This window comes from Eubalaena glacialis, chromosome 16, assembly GCF_028564815.1.
Source record: "Eubalaena glacialis isolate mEubGla1 chromosome 16, mEubGla1.1.hap2.+ XY, whole genome shotgun sequence".
NCBI classification, from domain to species: domain Eukaryota; kingdom Metazoa; phylum Chordata; class Mammalia; order Artiodactyla; family Balaenidae; genus Eubalaena; species Eubalaena glacialis.
The window spans coordinates 897,209-918,509 of record NC_083731.1 but is presented as its reverse complement, the minus strand read 5'-3'; the positions used below and the strand labels follow the sequence as shown (position 1 = coordinate 918,509).

The 21,301-nt window shown below is 51.7% G+C and overlaps 1 protein-coding gene across 3 annotated transcripts in view; it reads left to right on the top strand.

Moving 5' to 3' along the window:
• Window positions 1–21,301, top strand: part of ATP11A (ATPase phospholipid transporting 11A) — a 124,520-nt gene that overhangs the window by 80,542 nt on the left and 22,677 nt on the right. For all 3 annotated transcript variants that reach the window (XM_061171185.1, XM_061171184.1, XM_061171186.1), the window contains exons 9-19: window positions 501–565; window positions 1,230–1,311; window positions 2,540–2,690; window positions 3,754–3,951; window positions 5,168–5,341; window positions 6,991–7,154; window positions 8,854–8,925; window positions 9,973–10,046; window positions 13,908–14,011; window positions 18,297–18,478; window positions 20,213–20,464. In XM_061171185.1, the coding sequence (XP_061027168.1) occupies window positions 501–565; window positions 1,230–1,311; window positions 2,540–2,690; window positions 3,754–3,951; window positions 5,168–5,341; window positions 6,991–7,154; window positions 8,854–8,925; window positions 9,973–10,046; window positions 13,908–14,011; window positions 18,297–18,478; window positions 20,213–20,464 (1,518 nt within the window). The remainder of the gene's footprint in view (window positions 1–500; window positions 566–1,229; window positions 1,312–2,539; window positions 2,691–3,753; window positions 3,952–5,167; window positions 5,342–6,990; window positions 7,155–8,853; window positions 8,926–9,972; window positions 10,047–13,907; window positions 14,012–18,296; window positions 18,479–20,212; window positions 20,465–21,301) is intronic.

Sequence of the window (21,301 nt, the reverse complement as noted above, 5' to 3'; positions counted from 1 at the left end):
TTGTGTACATGAAACCCCCGAGGGTGCGGTAGAAACAGCTGAGTGAGGCGCAGGCACCACTTGGGGTCCCCGGTGCCTCAGGCCTCAGACGTGAAGCCTGTGAGGAGCGGGTGTCCGGGTTGCTCCCTCGAGTGGCACTTCTGACTAGTGCCCAGGGGCTGCTCATAGCACCCATGGGGGCCCCACCACCCTCGCTGTCGCCAGTGGAACGCGTTTAAAGCCTTGGGGTGCGGCCCAGTGGGGCTGGGGCGGGGCTGGGGCCCTGGAGGAGCTGAATCTTCCGGGATCTCCCAGCAGACAGGTTCTTCCCGCCCCCCAGGGAAAGAGCACATGCTTTCACATGGGCCCGGCTAGCTTTCCTAGTCCAAGCACAAGCAGATCTACAGCGAGACGGTTTCGTCTTAGAACAGAGTGTGTGGAGCCAGTGAGCCGCTTCTCCACCTTGTCGTGCCGACCTGCTTTCTCCATTGCCCTGTTTCTGGTCGTCCTTATCTTTGCAGGCCATTAGGATCGGAAAACTTGCTTCTTAGAGGAGCCACGCTAAAGAACACTGAGAAAATCTTCGGTAAATGTTTTAATTAGTGAATTATTAATAATAGCTTCTAAAACCAAGGACCCATTAAGCAGTTAAAATCCGTAGATTTAACTACGGATGAAAGCGTACCATGAAAGCATCTCTTTGTGCTTTGAGGGGCTGTGGATTTACGGCCGCGGTAATTTTCCTCACTAAGAAAACCAGTCGCCGCGTATAACCGCCGTCCACAGAGCCGTGACACCTCGGAGTGTTGCTTGCAAATTAAGTGCCTGTAGTTTTTGGCTCAGACGTAAACTTATATCTATGAAAGGATTCACACGGTGTAGTTCTGCAAGAAATTTCCTTTAATGGCTGTATTTCTTTGCTAGTATTTCCCACTTCTGGTGGGTTACTTTTTATGTTTTAACTGAAACAACTTATAAATAGACAAATGTGTCCCGTTGTTGGAAAACTCAATACATTAAAATCTGAACTTAAAAACAAGTGTGGATTGCTCTCTATGCAGGAAAAGAAAGCATTCCTTTGGTCTAAAGAATCCTGTGTGACTTTTTATGAACAGCTAGCTTGCCTAGAAAAATTTAAAATATGATCCGTTTTGTCCAAAATTTCGCTTTTATCGTAGCTGTGCATACTTTACGACGTAGAGCAAGACACAGTTGTGGTGTTGTTCTAACATCTGCTCTGTACTTTATAGGTGTTGCTATTTACACGGGCATGGAAACCAAGATGGCGCTGAATTATCAGTCAAAATCCCAGAAGCGATCTGCTGTCGAAAAGTAAGCTGAGTGCCCCATGGTTCGAAACATGTAAGAACCCATCCGTGGCTTCCCGCTGTCGCAAACCCCCGCAGATGGGGAACCATTTTCCTCTTAGTCTTACTAGCAACTCCTTCATGGGATCTGATGGACAGTCAAGCGGGTTATTTAGACCTTAGATTGACAGTCTTACTTTGTGGGGACGTAAATGGCCATGCACCCTCAGCCACGTCTGCAGGCTCCCGCCCCCGCGTGGACACCTGGAGTTCTGGGTCAAGGTCAGTTGTGGGTGCCCAGCATCTCCTCCCACCATTTCATGAAAAAGTGAAAGTTCAGTCACTTTTCTGATACGGGTTCAGTGAGGAAAGCATTAGCAGAGGGAACAGTCTTCTTTTCATTAAATGGTAAAATCCTTCTGATAGTAAGTCAAGGACACAGTTGAATTTGTAAGAAAACATGGCCCAGAATGATGTCTTCTTTACCTCTCGCTAAAGTGTGTCCTTGACTTGAAGTGTACAACTGAGTGTCCGCATGTTGTGTAATAAAGAGCTCTGGGCTCCTGGGTGATCTGTGGGGAGACTGTTGAGGCATCGTCTGTCTGCTCCTGGCAAGTCGACCTTGAAATGTGATCCTGGGTCTCTGTCCATCTGTGGCTGCCTCAGATGTGAACTTGGACAATTGGTTCTTATTAAAGAAGAATGCTTAGTTTCCAGATGTCTGCACTGACAAATTGGTTTCAGAAATAGATATTGGAAAATCAAACCTCCTTCCTAAGCTCCTAAGATACCGGCTAAGGATTCAGCACTTTTCCTACGCGGAGGGCATTCGCTCCCTCCCTCCCTCCCCGCTTCCTTCGTGGTGATGATCTCCAAGTTTGGAGCTCACTGGCTGATGCTCCGTGGTAGCAGAGATTGATTTCTGGGTGTTCTTTGAGTTAAGAGTCTTAGACCGTACAGAAGCCCTGTGAGCAAGGCTGTGCCCTCCTGCCGGTCGGAGTTTCCTGCCCTCAGCGCTTGCCCTGGTGGCCCCAGAACACGTGCCAGTGCCCACGGAGCGTACTCAGATGTAGACGAGCTTGCATTTTCACGTTTACCGTGACGGTCGGTCGGGGGGTCCTTTAAAACCTGCTGTTGTGCTGTCCCTGTCTGTTCACAACATGTTCCTGCTGACGTCTGTGAGAAAGGCGACGCACAGCTCAGGATTCCTCGGGGAACGGGAACTAAGCCACCGCCGCTGTCTTGTGTTTCAGATCAATGAATGTATTCCTCATCGTGTACCTCTGCATCCTGATCAGCAAAGCGCTGATTAATACCGTCATGAAGTACGTGTGGCAGAGCGAACCGTTCCGAGATGAGCCATGGTACAACCAGAAGACAGAGGCGGAAAGACAGAGGAACCTGGTACGGAAAGTGACTCCGCAGGCTGTCGCTATGGAAACGTGGGGAGACCGGATGAGGTCTAGGTTGATGAAATCTTTGTAGTAGACGCGCTCGTGGACAGTGAAGGTGTCAGCTGCCTGCCCCCGCCGCCGGCCCCCCAGCTGTAGACACTGGTTGAGCCTCCTTCTTTGGGTATTTGAATAGTCAAGTCTGAAAAGGTATCGGCTTCCATCCTAGATTCATAAGGACACACCTTAAACACATAAAACTCAGCGCGGTGACCTGTATTATAAGAGGGGCTGAGTAGCTGCTTATTAGTGAGGTACACGGTCCCTCATTAGGTAATAGATGAATAAAAGGAGCATCTCAATGATGGGAAATTACAATAAGAATTGGTTTCATTCTTACGGAGGGGGATTTTGGCTCCGTTGCTCATATTTATCAAAAATGTTTTCCCCCCAAACCAGTGTGTTAATTTGCTGAATTGTCCTCTACTTAAAGCAGTACAGTCTTCTGGCTGGCCTACTGCGTCCACCCGAGCGGTGTGCAAATCCAGACCCGGATCCACTCAGCTCAGAGCAGGGCCGTGTGCAGATCCCAGCCTGGCCCCCACTTCCTTCCTGTGTTCAGTCCGACCTCCCATGAGACAAATGGCTCAGAAATAAGGATAAAACTATACAGAAACACCATTTGTACAGACCCCTAAATTCGGTCGTTTATCAGACTCTCGAGGGAAACTTGCAATAATCACAGTATACAGCGTCCTGCGGGCTCTCGGCTGGAGACCCACCCCCTGCTCCCCGCCGTCTCTGAGTGTGACTCACAAGTGACCTAATCCCCTCCCCAAACCCCCCACCCCCCAGCAGGTCAGATGTCGGACGGCTCCTGTCCCGGGCCCGCCGCGGTGCTAAAGTCGGGTGCAGGAGACAAATCCGACGGCCCCCGCTGCCCCAGTGGTCTTTACCTTTGGGTTTGAAGCACTTGGTTTAAAAACAGCACTTGTTAAGCTGTGCCTGACAGACTCTAAGATTTGAGCCGTCGTGATGCTGGTGGACGGCATGGGGATCACACGGCCTTCTCTTAGTTTCTCAGAGCCTTCACGGACTTCCTGGCCTTCATGGTTCTCTTCAACTACATCATCCCCGTGTCCATGTACGTCACCGTGGAGATGCAGAAGTTCCTCGGCTCCTACTTCATCACCTGGGACGAAGAAATGTTTGACGAGGGAACGGGGGAAGGGCCTCTGGTTAACACCTCGGATTTAAACGAAGAGCTAGGACAGGTCAGGTCTCCTGAATTGTCTTCTCTCACTGGCTGGCCATTGAGCCCCTCTCTTTCATGTCCCCAGGTTTCTAGAAGCTACGTGATTCTTACCACGCAGGCAGATCATCAGGATGGTCAGATGGGAACGTTTCCATTTCAGCTCATGCATAGAGATATAACCTATACCTAGTGAAAGACGGCGGCAAAGTGGTTTTTTAACTTTATGTGACAGTGCGGGGTGCTTTTGGGTTTACAAGTTATGCAGATTCATCACATTAATTCACTGCCATAAGCTCAGCCGTGGCCTTTCTAAGTGGTGCTGATTCTGGGTTTCAAGGGAGAGTTAGCAGTGAGCCTGCTCACAGGGGCTGCCCTCGGCTCTCCCGTCCCATCTCCTCGGTCCTCACGGCCCCGGTCATCATTGTCAAGGTGGGCAGAGTGAGACCCGAGTTTCAGTCTCGCGGTGAAAAGAGTTCAGAACCCCTCCACTGAACTCCTGCTCCAGGCTGACGGCTCTTGACCTGTAAAGTGGGCGTAATAACAGGTACCCGCCCTGCAGCGTGTCCCGCGGACGGAACGTGCAGGTGGGAGCCCCCGAGCGGGAGCCCAGCAGGATGCGTAGGGCGTGGACTCGCCGGGACCCTCCACCCCGTCCTGGGCCCGCGGGTCTCTGATAGCCGGCGGTGGGGACTCGGGGGGGACCTGTGCTCCCCACAGCTCACGAGGTGCCCACAGGGTCCAGGATCCCCACCTTCCTTCAGTTCATCGAGATCCAGGGTTTAAAGCTCTGTGTAGTTTTCACACTTGCCACAGTTTTCTATCGGAGATTTTTGTCCCTTGACTTGTTTGAATTCTGTCACCTTCCAACCCTTAAACGATGCTGCAGGCTTGCACCTCCCAGGCCTTATGGGATAAGCTCATCCCACCCGTACCCTTGGTTTTTTGGTCAGATCGGATCTAGGACCAAGCCCCCAACCCCTACCGCGTCTCTGTCTTTCCATGAGATGGAAGGAGAAAAGTGTAGAAAGTCCCCCCTCGGCCCCCGGAGCCAGGCTGTGTCTGGACGCTCGCATGCACGGAGCTGCAGGCGGGGGCGGCCAGCGTGCTCACCGTCCAGCCGGGGAGGCAGCACGGTTGGGTGAAGGCCCCGGAAGTCGCTTCGTTCGGTCGAGGCTGCCTTGGGGGGTCCGAGGGCCCTCAGGGGGCAGCAGCTCCCAGCCGAGCCATGTCCGCAGGTGGAGTACGTGTTCACGGACAAGACGGGCACCCTCACCGAGAACAACATGGAGTTCAAGGAGTGCTGTGTGGAGGGCCACGTGTACGTGCCGCACGCCATCTGCAACGGGCAGGTGCTCCCCGCCGCCGCCGCCATCGACATGATCGACGCCTCTCCGGGTGCCGGCGGGCGGGTAGGTGGCCGCACTCCTGGCCGTGCACCCTGCTGCCACCCGTCCATGGGCGGGTCGTGCAATGGACCAGGGGCACCTCCGGTCCTGGGGTCCAGGACCGATGCCGCCCTCCGGCGACTTGGGGGAGAGAGCTGTGAGCGTCCCCATCTGCACAGGCGTCCCCAGGTGCATCTGGCCGTCACATCAGGGCCGGGGCAGCTTTCACCACGTGGCCAGGTGGGGAAGCCGTGGGCTGAGAGTAGGGGGCCCTGCAGACCATGAGTGCTCACACACGGACACACACAGACACACACACGCAGACACGGGCGCACACGCAGACACACAGACGGGCACACACGTGCTCACAGACACAGGCATGTGCTCACAGACACACGTGCTCATATACACGGGCACACACACACACAGACACGGGCACATGTGCTCACAGACACGGGCACACAGACACAGGCACACACGTGCTCACAGACACAGACAGGCACGTGTGCTTACAGACACACGTGCTCACAGACACGGGCACACGTGCTCACAGACACACTCAGACGTGGGCACACACGTGCTCACAGACACACAGACACAGACGGGCACACACGTGCTCACAGACAGACACAGGCACGTGCTCACAGACACGTGTTCATATACACGGGCGCACACACACACAGACACGGGCACATGTGCTCACAGACAGGGGCACACACAGACACAGGCACACACGTGCTCACAGACACAGGCATGTGTGCTTACAGACACACGTGCTCACAGACACGGGCACACACACAGACACGGGCACACGTGCTCACAGACACACTCAGACATGGGCGCACACGTGCTCACAGACACACACACAGACGGGCACACACGTGCTCACAGACACACAGACACGGGCACACACGTGCTCACAGACACACAGACACAGACACACATCTGCACACAGACACACAAGGCACACACACACACACACACATACAGACATGGACACACATGCACACAGACACAAGGCACACGTGCTCACATACGCTTCACACACACACACACACACACACTGGTTCCGCGGCTCCAGGTCTCACCCCCTCCAGGAGGGCCGTGACCCTCGGCGGCGGTTGCCCAGGAGACCGTTCCGGAAGCCTTGGTGGTTGCAGAGGCTGCGTGGAGCCCCAGGGGACTGAGGGGGCCTGAGTCGGCTCCGCCTCAGCGGCCTTCTGAGAGCCGGTGCGCGTGGGCCTCTGGTGGTGCAGAGACGGCCTCTTCACCCCCGAGCCTCGGGGGAGGGCCAGGTGGTCTGTGACCTTGCGGGGCGTCCCACCTGCCTCAGCTGCCCACCTGGCCCGCGTGAGGCCAGCCCAGCCCTTCTTGACCCCTCAGTCTCGGTCGCACCCCAGGGCGCGGGACGGCTTCCGGGAACCCGGGGATCGCAGGCCCGTCTCTTCCTGTGGCCTTGAACCCCCTGCCTCCCTGAGGTCCGTGTCCGTCTTCATCTGGACCGCGAGAGAGGAGGGAAGGCAGCCAGACTCGGCTGCCACCGCCAGAGGTGGAACTAAGACTCCCTGACGCCCAGGGCTGCAGGCCTGGCGTTGCTGTTTCCCGTCTTCTGTTTGCTTTCCTTGTTTTGCGCGGATGTGCCGCAGAGCTGTGGGTTTGTGCCGCATTTGCAGGAGCGGGAAGAGCTGTTTTTCCGGGCCGTCTGCCTGTGCCACACCATCCAGGTGAAGGACGGCGACGAGGCGGACGGGCCCAGGAAGTCGCCGGACACAGGGAGGCGCTGCGCGTACATCTCAGCCTCGCCTGACGAGGTGGCTCTGGTCGAAGGCATCCAGAGGTGCGTCTGTGGTCCCGGGGGCGCGGGGTGTGCGGGGCATCTCCACCCCGACCACAGGCTCGTCCTGGAAGCGTCCTGCGTCCGGTGTGTTCTGCTGAGGGAGCGGTCACTGCCTCTATGCTCAGGGCTTCCCCCCGATTCCCACACAGTGGTGCACACGGGTCCCTCCTGCTGTCTCAGATGGGTGGTTTTTCCTCCTAACTTCTGCAGTAAATTAGTTAGAGGGCATTCCAAATAGTCACAGGCTTTTAAAGATACCAGCAGTCTTAGAATCCCTTTATGACAGGTCTTCCTCATCCATCCTAGAGAATTGACACCCAGAGATATCAAGCAACTTCCCCAAAGTCACACAGCAAGGAAAGGGTGATGCTGGGTGCTGGGGTTCTCTCACTGCTCACTTCCCACGTGTCCTATTGTGCCAACTCCACCTCCTTCGAGATCTTGTTATTGGGAGTTTTCGCTGCCTCATGACATGGGGTTGTAAGCAAACACTTAGAAAAATACTTTTTTCCAGACACATGGCATAATTTCCATCAGGGAAATGTTTTTCCATTCTCACAGTTTACTACCATGATTTAATACTGAAAGTGCAGGATTTATACTGTACAGCACAGGGAGCTAACCCAATATTTTATAGTAACTTGTAATGGAATATAATCTGCAAAAAGAACTGAATCACAGTGCTGTACAACTGAAACTACAACAATATTGTAAATCAACTATCTTTCAATTTAAAAAGTGCTAAAGGCCACACTCACCCTCCCCTTTTGCTACCTTAGTGAGTGGGCGCCAGGCACTTCTTCTCTAATTGGAACCATGTTTTTGTTGTTGGCTAAACTATATGTGTTTTTCCCATGCAATTTGAAAGTGACATCAGGTATGAACATTGTGTCACCACAGACCTTTATTCAATGTACAAATTCACACATACGTAGGTGAGAGTTCTTGAATCGAGATTTCTCTCTCCTTGGAAAACGAGTGCTCAGGAATCAAGGCGCATTCAGTCATAGAGGTCACCCTCCAAGCAGCCTCTCCTTCAGCCTGCCAGCTCCTGCCAGGTCAGCGGGACCCTGTCCTCACGGTCCCATAGTGTCTTCCTAATACGATTAGGGCTGCTGCCATGTTAGTGTATGTCTCCACCTCCACGTCCTGGAAGCTCCTTGAGTCCAGAAGCCAGGCCCGTTTGCTCTTTCCCATCCCAGCCTGGGCCCGTGTGGGCAGAGCCCTCACACGTGCTGGTGCAGGAGGGGGCGTTACAGATGAAGTGCCCCGTGGCCCGTTGGTTGAACGGGGCTATAGTTTCCTCATCAGTAAAATGGAGCGTCTGCCTGGAGATTGACGGGCTCCCAGAGTCCTTCCAATTCTGACATGGTAACCAACCTCCAAGCAGCCCCACTGATCAGTAGAGACAGGGACCAATCCTCAGACCTGCTGCCGTTCATACCCGCCAGTAAGAAGGCAGCTAATTGCGTGTGGTGCGCCAGACAGTCGGGTAAGTTGACATTCCCTGGGCTCTTGGAGAATGTTCCGAGACAGTGCTATAATTTCCCAACTTTACAATGCAGTTTACAGCCTCTGTTTTTCTGGAAGCATTTCTTTTTCAAAAGGAGAGCTTTCCCAAAGTGTAAAATGGAAACATGCTACGAAAGAGGACCATCAGGGTCCACATTGACTCCCAGGTATGTCTTCTCCTCTGCAGATTGGGTTTCACGTACCTGAGGCTGAAGGACAATTACATGGAGCTGCAAAACAGGGGCAATGACATTGAGAGGTGAGAACCCTGCCAGGCTGGGATGGAAGTGCAGGATTGTCTTTACAGAGCTCTTTCCCTGGAGAAAATACCAAAGTCTCTGTACTCCTTCCGTAACTCATTCTCCCTCTTCTCAGTAACAACCCCAAGAGTGTCACCGAAACGCCTGGAGAAGTTGGGTGGTGGTGTGCCCTCAGACAGGCTGGGGTTAAGCCACACATTGTCAGTTTTACTGCAGGAGTTGACAGAGCTTCTAGTACGTTCTGACACCCCCAAGGCCGAGCTCTGACTCCCCACGAGAGGGCCAACGTAAGCCCTTTCCCCGGGAGTGGCCCTGGAATCCTGTGTTCTCAGAGCAGGTTCCCAGGCCGTGGAGCACGGGGTCCTATAGAAACACTGAGCGGTAGCCTTGGAGGGACCAGATGGACGGGGGATGTTTCACTTTCCATATCGACTCTTAGGGACCATCTAGTCTAAAACTGCTGCTCCCAGAGACAAATGGCATGTTTTGATTTTGACTCAGAGGATGGGGTCATCCATCTCTCCTTGCTAAATAAACATCAATGGGCAGTTATGGATACGGCACACGTGGTAAAGAATGTAAGATTTGGTGGTGATGGTCTCAAAAGAGCTGGATTTTTAATTTTTGCTCTTAAGAATAATAAACTCCCAGGTTGCGGAGGTGGTGAGCCCCTCGACTCCAGAACGGCTGCTGGGCCCTAGGCCCGCCGAGGTCAGCTGGGGCTCCTCCCGCAAGCGCTCGGGGCCCCTGGGCGCCATGGGGTCACCCCTGGGAGGGCAGTGACATTGCTGTCCGGCTTCTGGTTTCCAGCTGGAAAGGCAAGTGAGAGCGCCCCTGAGGCCATAACCGCCGCTTGGTGCTCCAGAACTCCCAGGAGCCAGCTCGTGGGCCAGCGGGGCCGGCGCAGCCTCACAGCCACCCCGGCTGACGACCCCCTTGCTGTTTTAGGGACCGTGAAGCATGCAGGCGAGGGTCGGTAGTCACCCCGATGTAATGAGACGTGGAGCCGGATGACAGTAACAGCAATTTTTCAATCTCTTTTTCAGGTTTGAATTGCTGGAAATTTTGAGCTTTGACTCAGTAAGAAGGAGAATGAGTGTAATTGTCAAATCTGCTACAGGTAGAAATTTCTTTCCCTTTGGTTTCTTAAGTGATACATTGTGACTGTGTTTTACTCTGATGCCTAAATTCTATAGGAGCTTTAAGGATTTAACTATTTATTCTCTTTTTTAAAAACATGGATAAACCAACTCTAACTCCTCAACCTCAGGCCCCGTTTGTCCCCGAGCATCTTAGGCTGAGGTTTAGTCACCTTTGGTTTTTCCCGCGAGGGAAAGTCCTGTGACTCATCCCCGGGGCTGTAAACTCCCCTCGGCTTACACACGCCGCAGCCTGTATCCTGGGTCCCCCCCGCAGGCCCCGCCCAGGCGTCTGCGACCACGTCCTTCCCAAGCCCCCGTTGCTCGCAGCCCCTGCCGGGCCCCCTGGGCTCGTGTCCTTGATGGAAACAGGCAGCTACTGCTCCAGCTTTTCTCGTGGAGGCCCTGAGCTGCCTCCCGCTTTCCTTCCTAGGCCACCCCCCAGGGTGCACTGCCTGGGCTTTTCCACCTGGAGGCCCTCTACCTGGCGGGGCTTTTCCACCTGGAGGCCCTCTACCTGGCGGGGTTTTTCCACCTGGAGGCCCTCTACCTGGTCTGGACTTTTCCACTTAGAGGCTCTCTAGCGGGTGTAGACTTTTCCACCTGGAGGCCCTCTACCTGGTGTGAACTTTTCCACCTGGAGGCCCTCAACCTGGTCTGGACTTTTCCACCTGGAGGCCCTCTACCTGGCAGGGCTTTTCCACCTGGAGGCCCTCTTACTCATGTGCAGCTCTCCCAGGACATCTCCACAGCCGCCTGTAGGAAGCCTTCCTGGTTTCCTTCTGCCCTTGCGGGGCTGCAGATGTCCTGAATGCAGAGCTCTACTTTCTCCACAGTGAGCCCAGCGCAGCCCTGCTGAGTGCTCGGTGAGTGCTGCTGGGTTCGGTTTACTCACGTGTTTCCAAGTGGCATCTTACCAAGAGACGTGGCATCTTACCAAGAGACATGGCATCTTACCAAGAGACATGGCATCTGACTCTTTCGTTTCTTAAAAGTAGAGCGCACTAGGCTATGTTTTTCTCTTTGGAAACTTGCCTGGAGAGAAACCAAGCAAAGCTGCTGCCCTGAACCTAAACAGACTCAGCCTGAAGTGTGACCTGGAGAGCTCTACGTCAGCAGCATCCTAGCACCCAGGTCGAGCGGATTTCATTTCCGCAGAGTGAGGTCCCTGAACAGGGCTGCTTGAGCCTCTTGCGATGGGACGGGAAATGCCTTATTTTGTCTCCCAAGCCGGTTGGGGACATCGGGAGGTTGCTGAAGGCCCGTCTTTCAGCCAGGCCCTGTGAATTGCGCTCCGTGAGCTGGAGCACTTGGGCGTCTCAGAGCTGGCGCTCGGATCCGCGTGGCTCCCTCACCTCCGAAACAGGCTGTCAGGTGTGACGGTTCCACCACCGAGCCTTGCACCAGTGGGCGCCGTGGACATCAAGTCTTTATGTAAATGCTGCCCCGAACACGTGGCCACAGGGGCAGCGGGACACGGGAAGCACACGGCCCGTCATGTTTGGAGACGAGTCCCCTGGGCTGGTGCTCCCCATGCTGTGCGCTGGCAGCGCCAGGGTCCATCCAGGATGAAGGCCTTCAACCGCGCAAGGTCACACCATCAGTCTTTCTCTCTTGTGACTTTCCCCCATACAAACGTGAATCATGCTTGAGACAGTCCGTGAGCCGGCAGTCACGGCCACAGCCTCGGGAAGCAACGCCTCAGCTGGTCACAGACCATCTTCTGCCCCCTCTGCACATTCTCCTGACCCGCCCCGGCACAGCGCTGGAACCGAGGCGTGGACCGTGGAATCTTCACAAACAGCGACACTTCCCATCAAAAGGAGCGTGGCTCAGCCTGGAGCAGGAGCTGGGTCACGTGAAGGACTTACGTCCTCGGCATTCGCGCCGTTAGAAACCCCTTCCTGGAGGGGAGAGGCCGGGCCATCAGAACCCCGCAAGGCAGCAGTGAATTCTCAGAGACGTTGAATATTTAACTAAACAAGTTGTTCTCTAAGTAGTAATACCTCCCCGGAGATGACCCTAAAGGCACTGATTTACAGCCTCGTGGGCAGGACGGAGACCAGAGCCCCTGCAGCCTTGAGCTTCTGAGGATTCTCCCCGAGAAGCCACTGCAGCCGTGGCAGCCACCCAGGTCCCACGGCGCTTGGCGTGGGCCACGGTCACCTCACCTGTGTGTTTGCACTGCTCTGGAGTTCTAACTTCTTATTCGTTTACAAAACTGGAAAAGCAGGTCTACAGCTGGGGCCCAATACTGTCTGCTCTTGTCCTTTGCAAGTTAAATGTTGCCTTCCACTCCAGATGTTTTCATGTCAGAGGCTCTGCTTGACCAAGTCTTTAGGCTGAACACGTCCCATGTCTATGGCGGGTACAGCGGGATGACAGGTTGAGACAGTAGAAAATTTAAGTCATTCACAGGCCATTACTTGGAGTCATCTGTGATTTTTCTAGAAAAAGAATTACTGTTCAAGAAGTTATCACCACTCAGAATTGTCTGGACCACAAAACTTGTTTTATCCTATATCTGATGCCGTACGTACAAGCATTGCCTAGAAGTCACGGCTGGTGGCGGGCACGTGACCAGGACTCTTGGGTCACGGCCTGAGGGTGTGCAGGCTTCTCCTGGGGATCGGACTCACTGCTCCTCAGATCCCCACTGGGGGTGGCGGCCGTGCTGCCGCTTCTTTCCCCTCTCAGCCCCACGTGTCCCCTCCGCATGCCTGCGACACGCACTGCAGATGCCATCCTTCCTGGCCGAAGGTTGACGTTGCCCTGGGTTTAATTCCAGGACTTCCGTGAGCGTGAACCGGGCTGTGTTTTAAGTGTTTCGCTCTGTATGTTGCAGAAGATAGTTCTTTCTGGGACCAAGGACAGAGCCACGGTGGGCTCCGATGCTGCCCCTGAGTTCACGGGCCCTTGTCCAGATCCCCGTGGGGACCACCGGTTCTGGGCTTCCCAGCCCTCACCCCAGCACTGTGCCCCCTCCTCCCGGCCCCTCCTGGTGCCCTGGGTTTGGCTCCCGGGTTTCCTTCCCACGGGCCGTCAGCGTCTTGGGTTTCCAGGGACCCACCCCAGGCCGGGGCTCGGTGTTCGTGATTTCTGTCTGATGACAAGTGCTGAATAGAGCCCGGTCCCAGCGGCAGTGCCCCCTCTCCGGCCCTGCAGCCGCTGTGACAAGCCCCTCGGTGCTTCCCCAGCAGAGAGCCACGTGGTTTGCAGGCCAGAAGATTCCTCGAGAAAGAGGAGCCCCGGTGCCAGCGGTCTGTGGGTCAGCGCGGGCGCCCGCAGTTTTGTCCAAGCCGAGAGCTTCCCGACCCGTCTGGAGGGGAAAACCTTTCACCTCGAGGGGGGAGGAGCGCGCACCCCCAGCGCTGAGACATGTGACGTGACCGGGCAGTAGGTGTGGGGAGGATCGTTGGACAGGTGCTTCTCATCACTCTTGGTCACGCCCGGTGTCCCAGCAGCTTGTTACCCCATTTGGGGTCGGCCATGCCCTCTGCGTCCGTACCCCCTCCCTGGTCCCGAGGGCATTCGTCCCTCACTCACATCCTTGCCAGGGAGCAGGCGGAAGTGACAGGAGGAAGGACGCCCAGGAGCCAGTTTCGTTCCTGGTTCCTGACTTTCCGGAGATTCTGGGCTTGTCGGAATAAAACGAGGCTTTGGGGGGGGCTCTGTAGCTTTGACATTTTCCTGATCTTACAGGTTAACTGGTAGTCGACATCTCCATGACAGTCTCAGCGCTGGTACCCCTGGTTTTGTTTTTAATGAAAGCGTCATTTGAAAAATAATTTTGTCTTCCCCATAGAGTGATTAAATGAAAATCTTCTTTTCTCGTTTTTTAGGAGAAATTTATCTGTTTTGCAAAGGAGCAGATTCTTCAATATTTCCCCGAGTGATAGAAGGCAAGGTGGACCAGATCCGATCCAGAGTGGAGCGCAACGCAGTGGTGAGATGTGGGCGGCGGCCTCACGCCTCTTCTCCCTCGTGGGGGGCGCGTTCCTGCTGGGTGCCACGTGCGTGCACCGTGGGAAGCCTGGCCACGTGCCCTTGGGCGGGCACCACCCTCCGCAGCCCTCCGCTGGTGTTGGGGGGTGAGGGCGTCCAGAATGACAAGCACATTGTGATGGTCTTGAAGAAAATAGATCTTTATCCTGAGGACTTCCAGTGATTGGCGCTTAATGCTTTCCCTTGTGACCTATTTGGTTTTCTTCTCACATTTTGTTCTGAAGTGAGTGCTCAGTCTGTTCTCGGCTCATCCGAGTTCTTACATCATCAGAGCTTCATTCCATTTTGTGGCTGAATAATATTCCATCGTGTGGATGCGCTACATGTGCCACACTGTGTTTATCCATCATCTGTTGGTGGGCACTTGGGTTGTTTCCACCTTTTGGCCACGGGGAACAATGCTGCTGTGAACATGGGTGCACTTGTATCTGTCTGAGTTCCTTTGATTATGTACCTAGGAGTGGGATGGCTGGGTCACCTGGTAATTCCAATATGTTTCACTTTTTAAGGAAATGCCAGACTGTTCCCCAGAGGCTGCACCATTTCACATCCCCACCAGCAGTGCGTGAGGGTTTCAGTTCCTCCACATCCTTGCCAACACTTGTTAGTTTCCATTTTTGTTAACTATAGTCACCCTGGTTAGGTATGAAGTGGTAGCTCATTATGGTTTTTATTTGCATTTCCCTAATGACTGAAGAGCACCTAATGTTGAGCACCTTTTTATGTGCTTATTGACCATTTGTGTATCTTCTTTGCAGAAATGCTTATTCAAGTTTTTTGCCCATTTTTTAATCAGGTTTTTTTTCTTGTTGAATTGTAGGAGTTCTTTATATATTCTGAATACTAACACCTTATCAGATGTATGAATTGCAGATATTTTCTCCCAGTCTGTAGGTTGTCTGTCACTCTCTCAATAGTATCCTTTGGTGCACAAAAGTTTTTAACTTTAATCAAGTCCAATATATTCTTTTGTTGTGGCCTGTGCTTTTAGTGTCGTATTTAAGAAACTGTTGTCAAATCCAAGATCATGATTTGTCCCTATGTTTTTTTCTTTTTTCTGAGAGTTTTATAATGTAGCACTTATATTCAGGTCTTTGATCCATTTAGAGTTAATTCTGTGTGTGTGGGACAGGTAAGGGTCCAGCTTCACTCTTTCACATATGGATGGCCGCTTGTGTCAGGACCATTGGTTGAACAAGACTGTTCTTTCCCTGTTGGATGGTCTTGGCATCCTTGTCAAAAATCATTGGGCCACATGTGCAACTGTTCATTTTTGAGCTCTCAGTTCTGTTCCGTTGGTCTATGTTTGTCTTTACACTAGGACCACACCGTTTTGGTTACTTGTCCCTTTCCGGTGAGTTTTGAAACCAGGAAACATGAGTCCGTCCTCCAGCCTCGTTCTTCTTTTACAAGATCGTGGTCTACTCTGAGTCGCTTGAGATTCCACGTGAATTTTAGGGTGGGTTTTCCCATTCCCACAAGAGATGCCATTGGAGTTTTGATAGGGGTTGTTCTGAACCTGTAGATCACTTTGGGTGGTGTTGTCATCGTGGGATATTAAGTCTTGCAATCTATGAACACAGGATGCCTTTCCATTTACTTAGATCTTCTATGATTTCTTTCAGCAGCATATTGTAGTTTTCAGTCTATGAATCTTTCACCTCCATGGTTTAACTCATTCTTGGGTATTTTATTCTTTTTGATGCTATTGTAAATGGAATTGTTTTCTTAATTTCCTTTTTGGATTGTTCATAGTTAGTGTATAGAAATGCAACTGCTTTTTGTGTGTTGACTTTGTATTCTGCACCTTTACTGAATTCGTCTTTTAGTTCCAACAATTTTTTTTTTTTCGGTGGTGGTGGAATCCTTACAGTTTTCTACATATAATATCCTATCATCTAAGAACAGAAATAACTTTATTTCTTCCTTTCCAACTTGATACCTTTTTTTTTTCTTGCCTGATTGCTCTGGTTAAGACTTCTGGTACCATGTTGAATAGAAGTGGCAAAGGCAGCCATCCTTGTCTTGTTCCTGATCTTAGGGAGAAAGTTTTCAATCTTTCTCCGTTGAGTATGATGCTAGCTATGAGTTTTCATATATGGCTTTTATCAGGTTGAGGAAGTTCCCTTCTATCCTAGTTTACTGAGTGGTTTTATCATGAAAAGGTGTTGGGTTTTGTCAGATGCTTTCTTTGCATCTATTGAGATGATCATGTGAGTTTTTCTCCTTTGTTCTATTTATGTCATATATTACATTGATTGGTTTTCATATGTTGAATCACCCTTGCATCCCTGGGATAAATCCCTCTTGGTCATGTGTATAATCCTTCAGACATACTGTTCGATTCAGTTTACTGAAGTTTTGTTGAGGATTTTTGCATCTATGTTTGTAAGGGATAATGTCCTGTAATTTTCTTTCCTTGTGGTGTATTTGTCTGGCTTTGTTTGTATATCAGTATTGTTTTATATACAGTGTCCAGGGTTTTAGTAATACTTCGCAGGAAGAATAGAGAAAAGTATTTCTACTCCATGTTTCCACAAGGGGAAGTCCCATAGCTGCTTTTAAAAGCAAGGTTCTATTTATTTCTGAAGTTCCTGCTGACCGTTCACACCAGCTCTGTGTTCTGGGACAGCTCTGAATTACTATCCTCACAAACCCTCTTTCTTACCGTGCAGTTTTTCTGGCGTGAGAAGGAAGTCATACATCCTGTGCGTTTCACCTCTTAGGAGAAGCCAGAGGATCTGTTCTGTAGTTCAGGTTCATGTCTCTGATCTGTAACTTGATCACCATGGATGCTTCTGATCCAACTTCAACCACTTACTTTTTTTAAGAGAAGTTACTGAGTTATTACTGTGTGCCAAGGAGTCGGGGGTGAAGTAAGACAGTGCCAGCAGCCTGAGAGCTCTTGCCCCACAAAGGAGGCAGGCAGTCAGGAGGGCAGCGAAGTGAGCGGGGAGTGGACCCAGGAAGGATGCAGGGGAACAGCATCTCTACGCTTTCACAGCTCAGGGGTGGGGAGGGACCTGCCTTCTCAGAGAGAGGCGAGCGGGCTGCTTGCTTGCTCCCCTCTGACGGGACTCAGCATCTGGACGGTGGGCGGTCACGGAGCTCAGAGCCTTCCCAGAGTGTCGGACGCACAGATGCTGCTTTTGTCCTGCTCCTTCCCGGAGGCTCCCTTCCCGCCCTCAGGCTTCTAAGAGCTCCAGGGACAATAGGAGCTGTTAACCCGACCATGATCGTGTCCTTCGGCTGCATCTGGAGGTCGGAGAAAATATGAAAGATGTGACGCGTTCCCTGAGAGTTATGGGACATTAGAATTCATATAGTGGAAAACCTTCTTAAAATCTTAGAAACCAGTGTTCTCCCAGAATTTGGACTGATTACGTAGGAGACTCTGGCTCATTTCAGGGGATCAGTAGAGTTGGGGCTGAAGGAACAAGGGAAGCAGAAGGGGATCATCCAAGGTCGCCAGTCGGGCCATTGTGATGGTTGCTTCATCGTGACCGAAGGAAACGTCTGTTGATGGAGTGAAAGTGCTCCGTGTGGCGCCTTCGAGAGCCCAGCTTCCTGGTGCCCTGCCGCCTGGTGTGCTTGCCCTGTGTGCCCTGACATCCAGAATTAGTCTTAGGTTCTTATTTTACTCTCCTGTGGACCCGATAGGTTTGATCAATAACCGTGTGGTTTTCCTTCAGTGAGACCCAAATAAGATCAAAGTGTTGCACAAACACCCCACGTAAAGCGTCACTTTAGAAATATCACTTGATGGGACTTCCCTGGTGGTCCAGTGGTTAAGACTTTGAGCTTCCACTGCAGGGGGCGTGGGTTCAATCCCTGGTCAGGGAACTAAGTTCCCACATGCCATGTGGTGTGGCCAAAAAAAAAAGAAATATCACTTGATATTTACTATAAATTGCAAATTGCTATCCTAAAAAAGGTTAACTCTTCATTTGTCAAAATAAAAGAACAAAGTCTTATCTTTCGACGGCCCTGGTTTATATTTTGTATTCCCACGCTTACTAGTTTGAAAACTTTATAATCTACCATGATTATGTATATTTAAGGTGGATATGCTTCAGTTGCAGATGACCAGCCCTTTGAGGGTGGGTTGGTTTCTCGTTCTCTGGTTAGTCACTCTTGCTGGAGAGGGGTGTCGGGAAAGCTTTGGGAAGTGATATTCAGCAAAGTGACCCTCGAGTTCACGTTAAGTGCTGCTTTGTGTCCTGCAGGAGGGGCTTCGGACCTTGTGTGTTGCCTACAAAAGGCTCTTCCAAGAAGAATATGAAGGCATCTGTAAGCTGCTGCAGGCTGCCAAAGTGGCGCTTCAAGATCGGGAAAGGAAATTAGCAGAAGCCTATGAGCAAATAGAGAAAGACCTTATCCTGCTCGGTGCTACGGCCGTGGAGGATCGGTAAAGCCTCGCTGTGCTTGTTTTCAGAAATAATCATGTTGCAGTGGGACAGCACTGGCTACAGGGCCGCTTCGGGAGGAGCCCCGCAGCCGGTGTCAGCCGCACCCGGTGAACGCGTTCACGCGTCAGGACCGGGCAGGCCGCTTGGTTGCCTAGGGTAATAGCACAGGGGGTCAGGCTGTGCTATTGTGATGTTTGACTTTCCACGAATAAAAGGCCTGAAAGTCACACCTCCCCAGAAGAAACCAGAAGTGGTCAGCATTTTCACACCGTATTAGGAATAGTCAAGCTACAAGGCTATGTTGTTCAATTATTCTTTAGAATGGAATCAATAACTAATCTGTTCCTAAATTTGTCACTAGTTCTTTCCAAATACGAGTGTAAACATTTTAGATCTTAACATTCTCAGTGTTTTTGTCATCACTCATTGAAGGAATTTAAAATAATGAAGTAGAATATCGCAAAAACTGACAATAATAGCTGGTAAAATTCCTGGGTCCTTGGAGGAACTGGGGAGAAGGGAAGGCTCTTAAGGGCGGAGGGATCCTCGCCTGCAGAGCCGAGGACCCTCACAGGGGTCCTGGGAGCTGATGCACCCGGGGGGAGCTGACACCTCAGGACATTGAGAGTAGATCCCCGGGGATGGGGGGGAGGGGAGGGGTTGGAGTGATGATGTTTGATTACAAATTATTTCTTTAAAATCTCTAGCCAACATCTTTACAGACCCCTCTGGGCCTCGGTTTCCTTTTTGCAAAACAGGATGAAATGAGAGATGGTTTTTTCTGTCTCTAGAATAGTACGATTGTATCACCTCCAGACTTGACCTGGGAAGTTTACCCCAGAATCTAACCCGAGGCTTCCAGTCAGAATACAGATCCTTCCCTTTCCTTTCACTCAGCACTGGACAGAAATACAGTACATCGCTGACACACATCTGTCAAAAACTAAGACTCTAAAATCTAGAAAACACAGCAGGCCCCCAAATGAGGCAGACATGGTTTTGATGCCAGACCTCCGCAGATGGCAAGACAGCCTGACCGAGATCAAGAGGGCCGTTTATCCTTAGACTTGTCTTGTGGCCTCTGCAAGCCTTGGGCTTTCTACACGTGGACCAGGGTCATAACACAGTCCTCGTCCTGCAAGGTTCTGGCAAAGACAAAACGTCGCAGGCGAGCCCTTCCCGCAGCATCTGACGCGCGGCGAGCCTGTGATGCCCCTCAGCCAGTCCCACAGCCGCGACTGGCATTGCACGTTCTCTAGGGGAACCTGGGCTCCAATTTGATACGTGGCAAAATTAGAACAGTTTATGCACAAAGAAAAGGTGGTGAGTGTCACCTCTTTTCCAGGTCCCGTTTTTCCCTGGTTGAGACTTTTTTGGTTGGCGGTTATGATGGGCCTTCTTATAATAGCGTAAAATCCTCTCTGAGTAGCAAGTCCCACCAGGCAGAAAACTGTGTGCTCGGCAACTGTTACTTGCACAAGATGCCATTTTGTTTCTTAATATTTTATCCCTGTGGATTTTCTGGTATTAGGAAGTGTTTTGTTGTAAAAAGTTAATACACAGCTGTAACCAGCTTCAGGTCCTTTACAGTAAATCACAAGCCAGCGTGCTTTTTAATTTGGGGGCAAAAAACGGAAACAGTTTAGTAGATCACAAGTGCTTGGAATTCTACACTTCGGTTTGCTGTGTCCACGCTGACATGTGTGTGTGGTCCCCCGCCCCCCGCCCCCCAGGCTGCAGGAGAAGGCGGCCGACACCATCGAGGCCCTGCAGAAGGCGGGCATCAAGGTGTGGGTGCTCACGGGTGACAAGATGGAGACAGCAGCCGCCGCCTGCTACGCCTGCAAGCTCTTCCGCAGGAATACGCAGCTGCTCGAGGTCACCACCAAGAGGCTGGAGGAGCAGAGTCTGCACGACCTGCTCTTCGAGCTGAGCAAGACCATCCTGCACTGCGGCGCCAGCCTGACCCGCGACAGCTTCTCAGGGTAGGCGGGACGTTTGCAGAGGGACTGGGCAAGGCCCGTGGGCAGGGCCGTGGCCTCAGCTCCCTTGTGCGGACGTGGTCCTGTCCTCTGGCCTCTAACAGCATCCCGTGGTCGGGACCATGACCAGAGCTATTTCTCTTTAGCAACTGTGACATGCCTTTTTGCATCAGAGCGGTGTGTGTGTGTGTGTGTATCCTCACTTGCAGACTGCTGGCTGAGGATGCAAAGAGACTTGATTCATGGATTTACAAAATACCATGCATGGGATGATTCCCATCTGCTTCTACGACGCTTGGGGGCTGCATCATGGATTCCTCAGGGCATCTGCCAGAGCAGGAGGGAGACGTGAATAATGCATGGTCGTTTGTCGATGAAGACAAAACAGTGTATGCCCAACAGTTGTTTTTTCCAAGAATATTCACCAATTTATTCATATTTTATCAATGCTGTCCTTGCTGGTATTAGATGCATGATCTAAGATTAGATTTCATTTGAACCATTTCAAATTTTCATTAACTTAGGTAAAGCAAAGGCAGCTCTCTAATCATATGTGAATTTAAAATTATTCATTTATAAATAGTACAACGATATTTCCCTTTGCCCTATCTGCAGAATTCCTTTTGGGGATTAGAGATACTCCTTGTAATTTTGAAACCCAGCAAAGAGAAATATTACGACCATGTTCTTTCCAAGTCACGTCACCCGGGCAGAGTAGCAAGGAGGTATTAGTTGTAACAATAAAGACTGTGGTTGGCTGAGGTGGCCAGGCAGTTCGGGAATAAAGGCCGGTCTCTTCGATAGCGGGATAAACGCTCTCCTTCTGTTGTCAAGTACCGG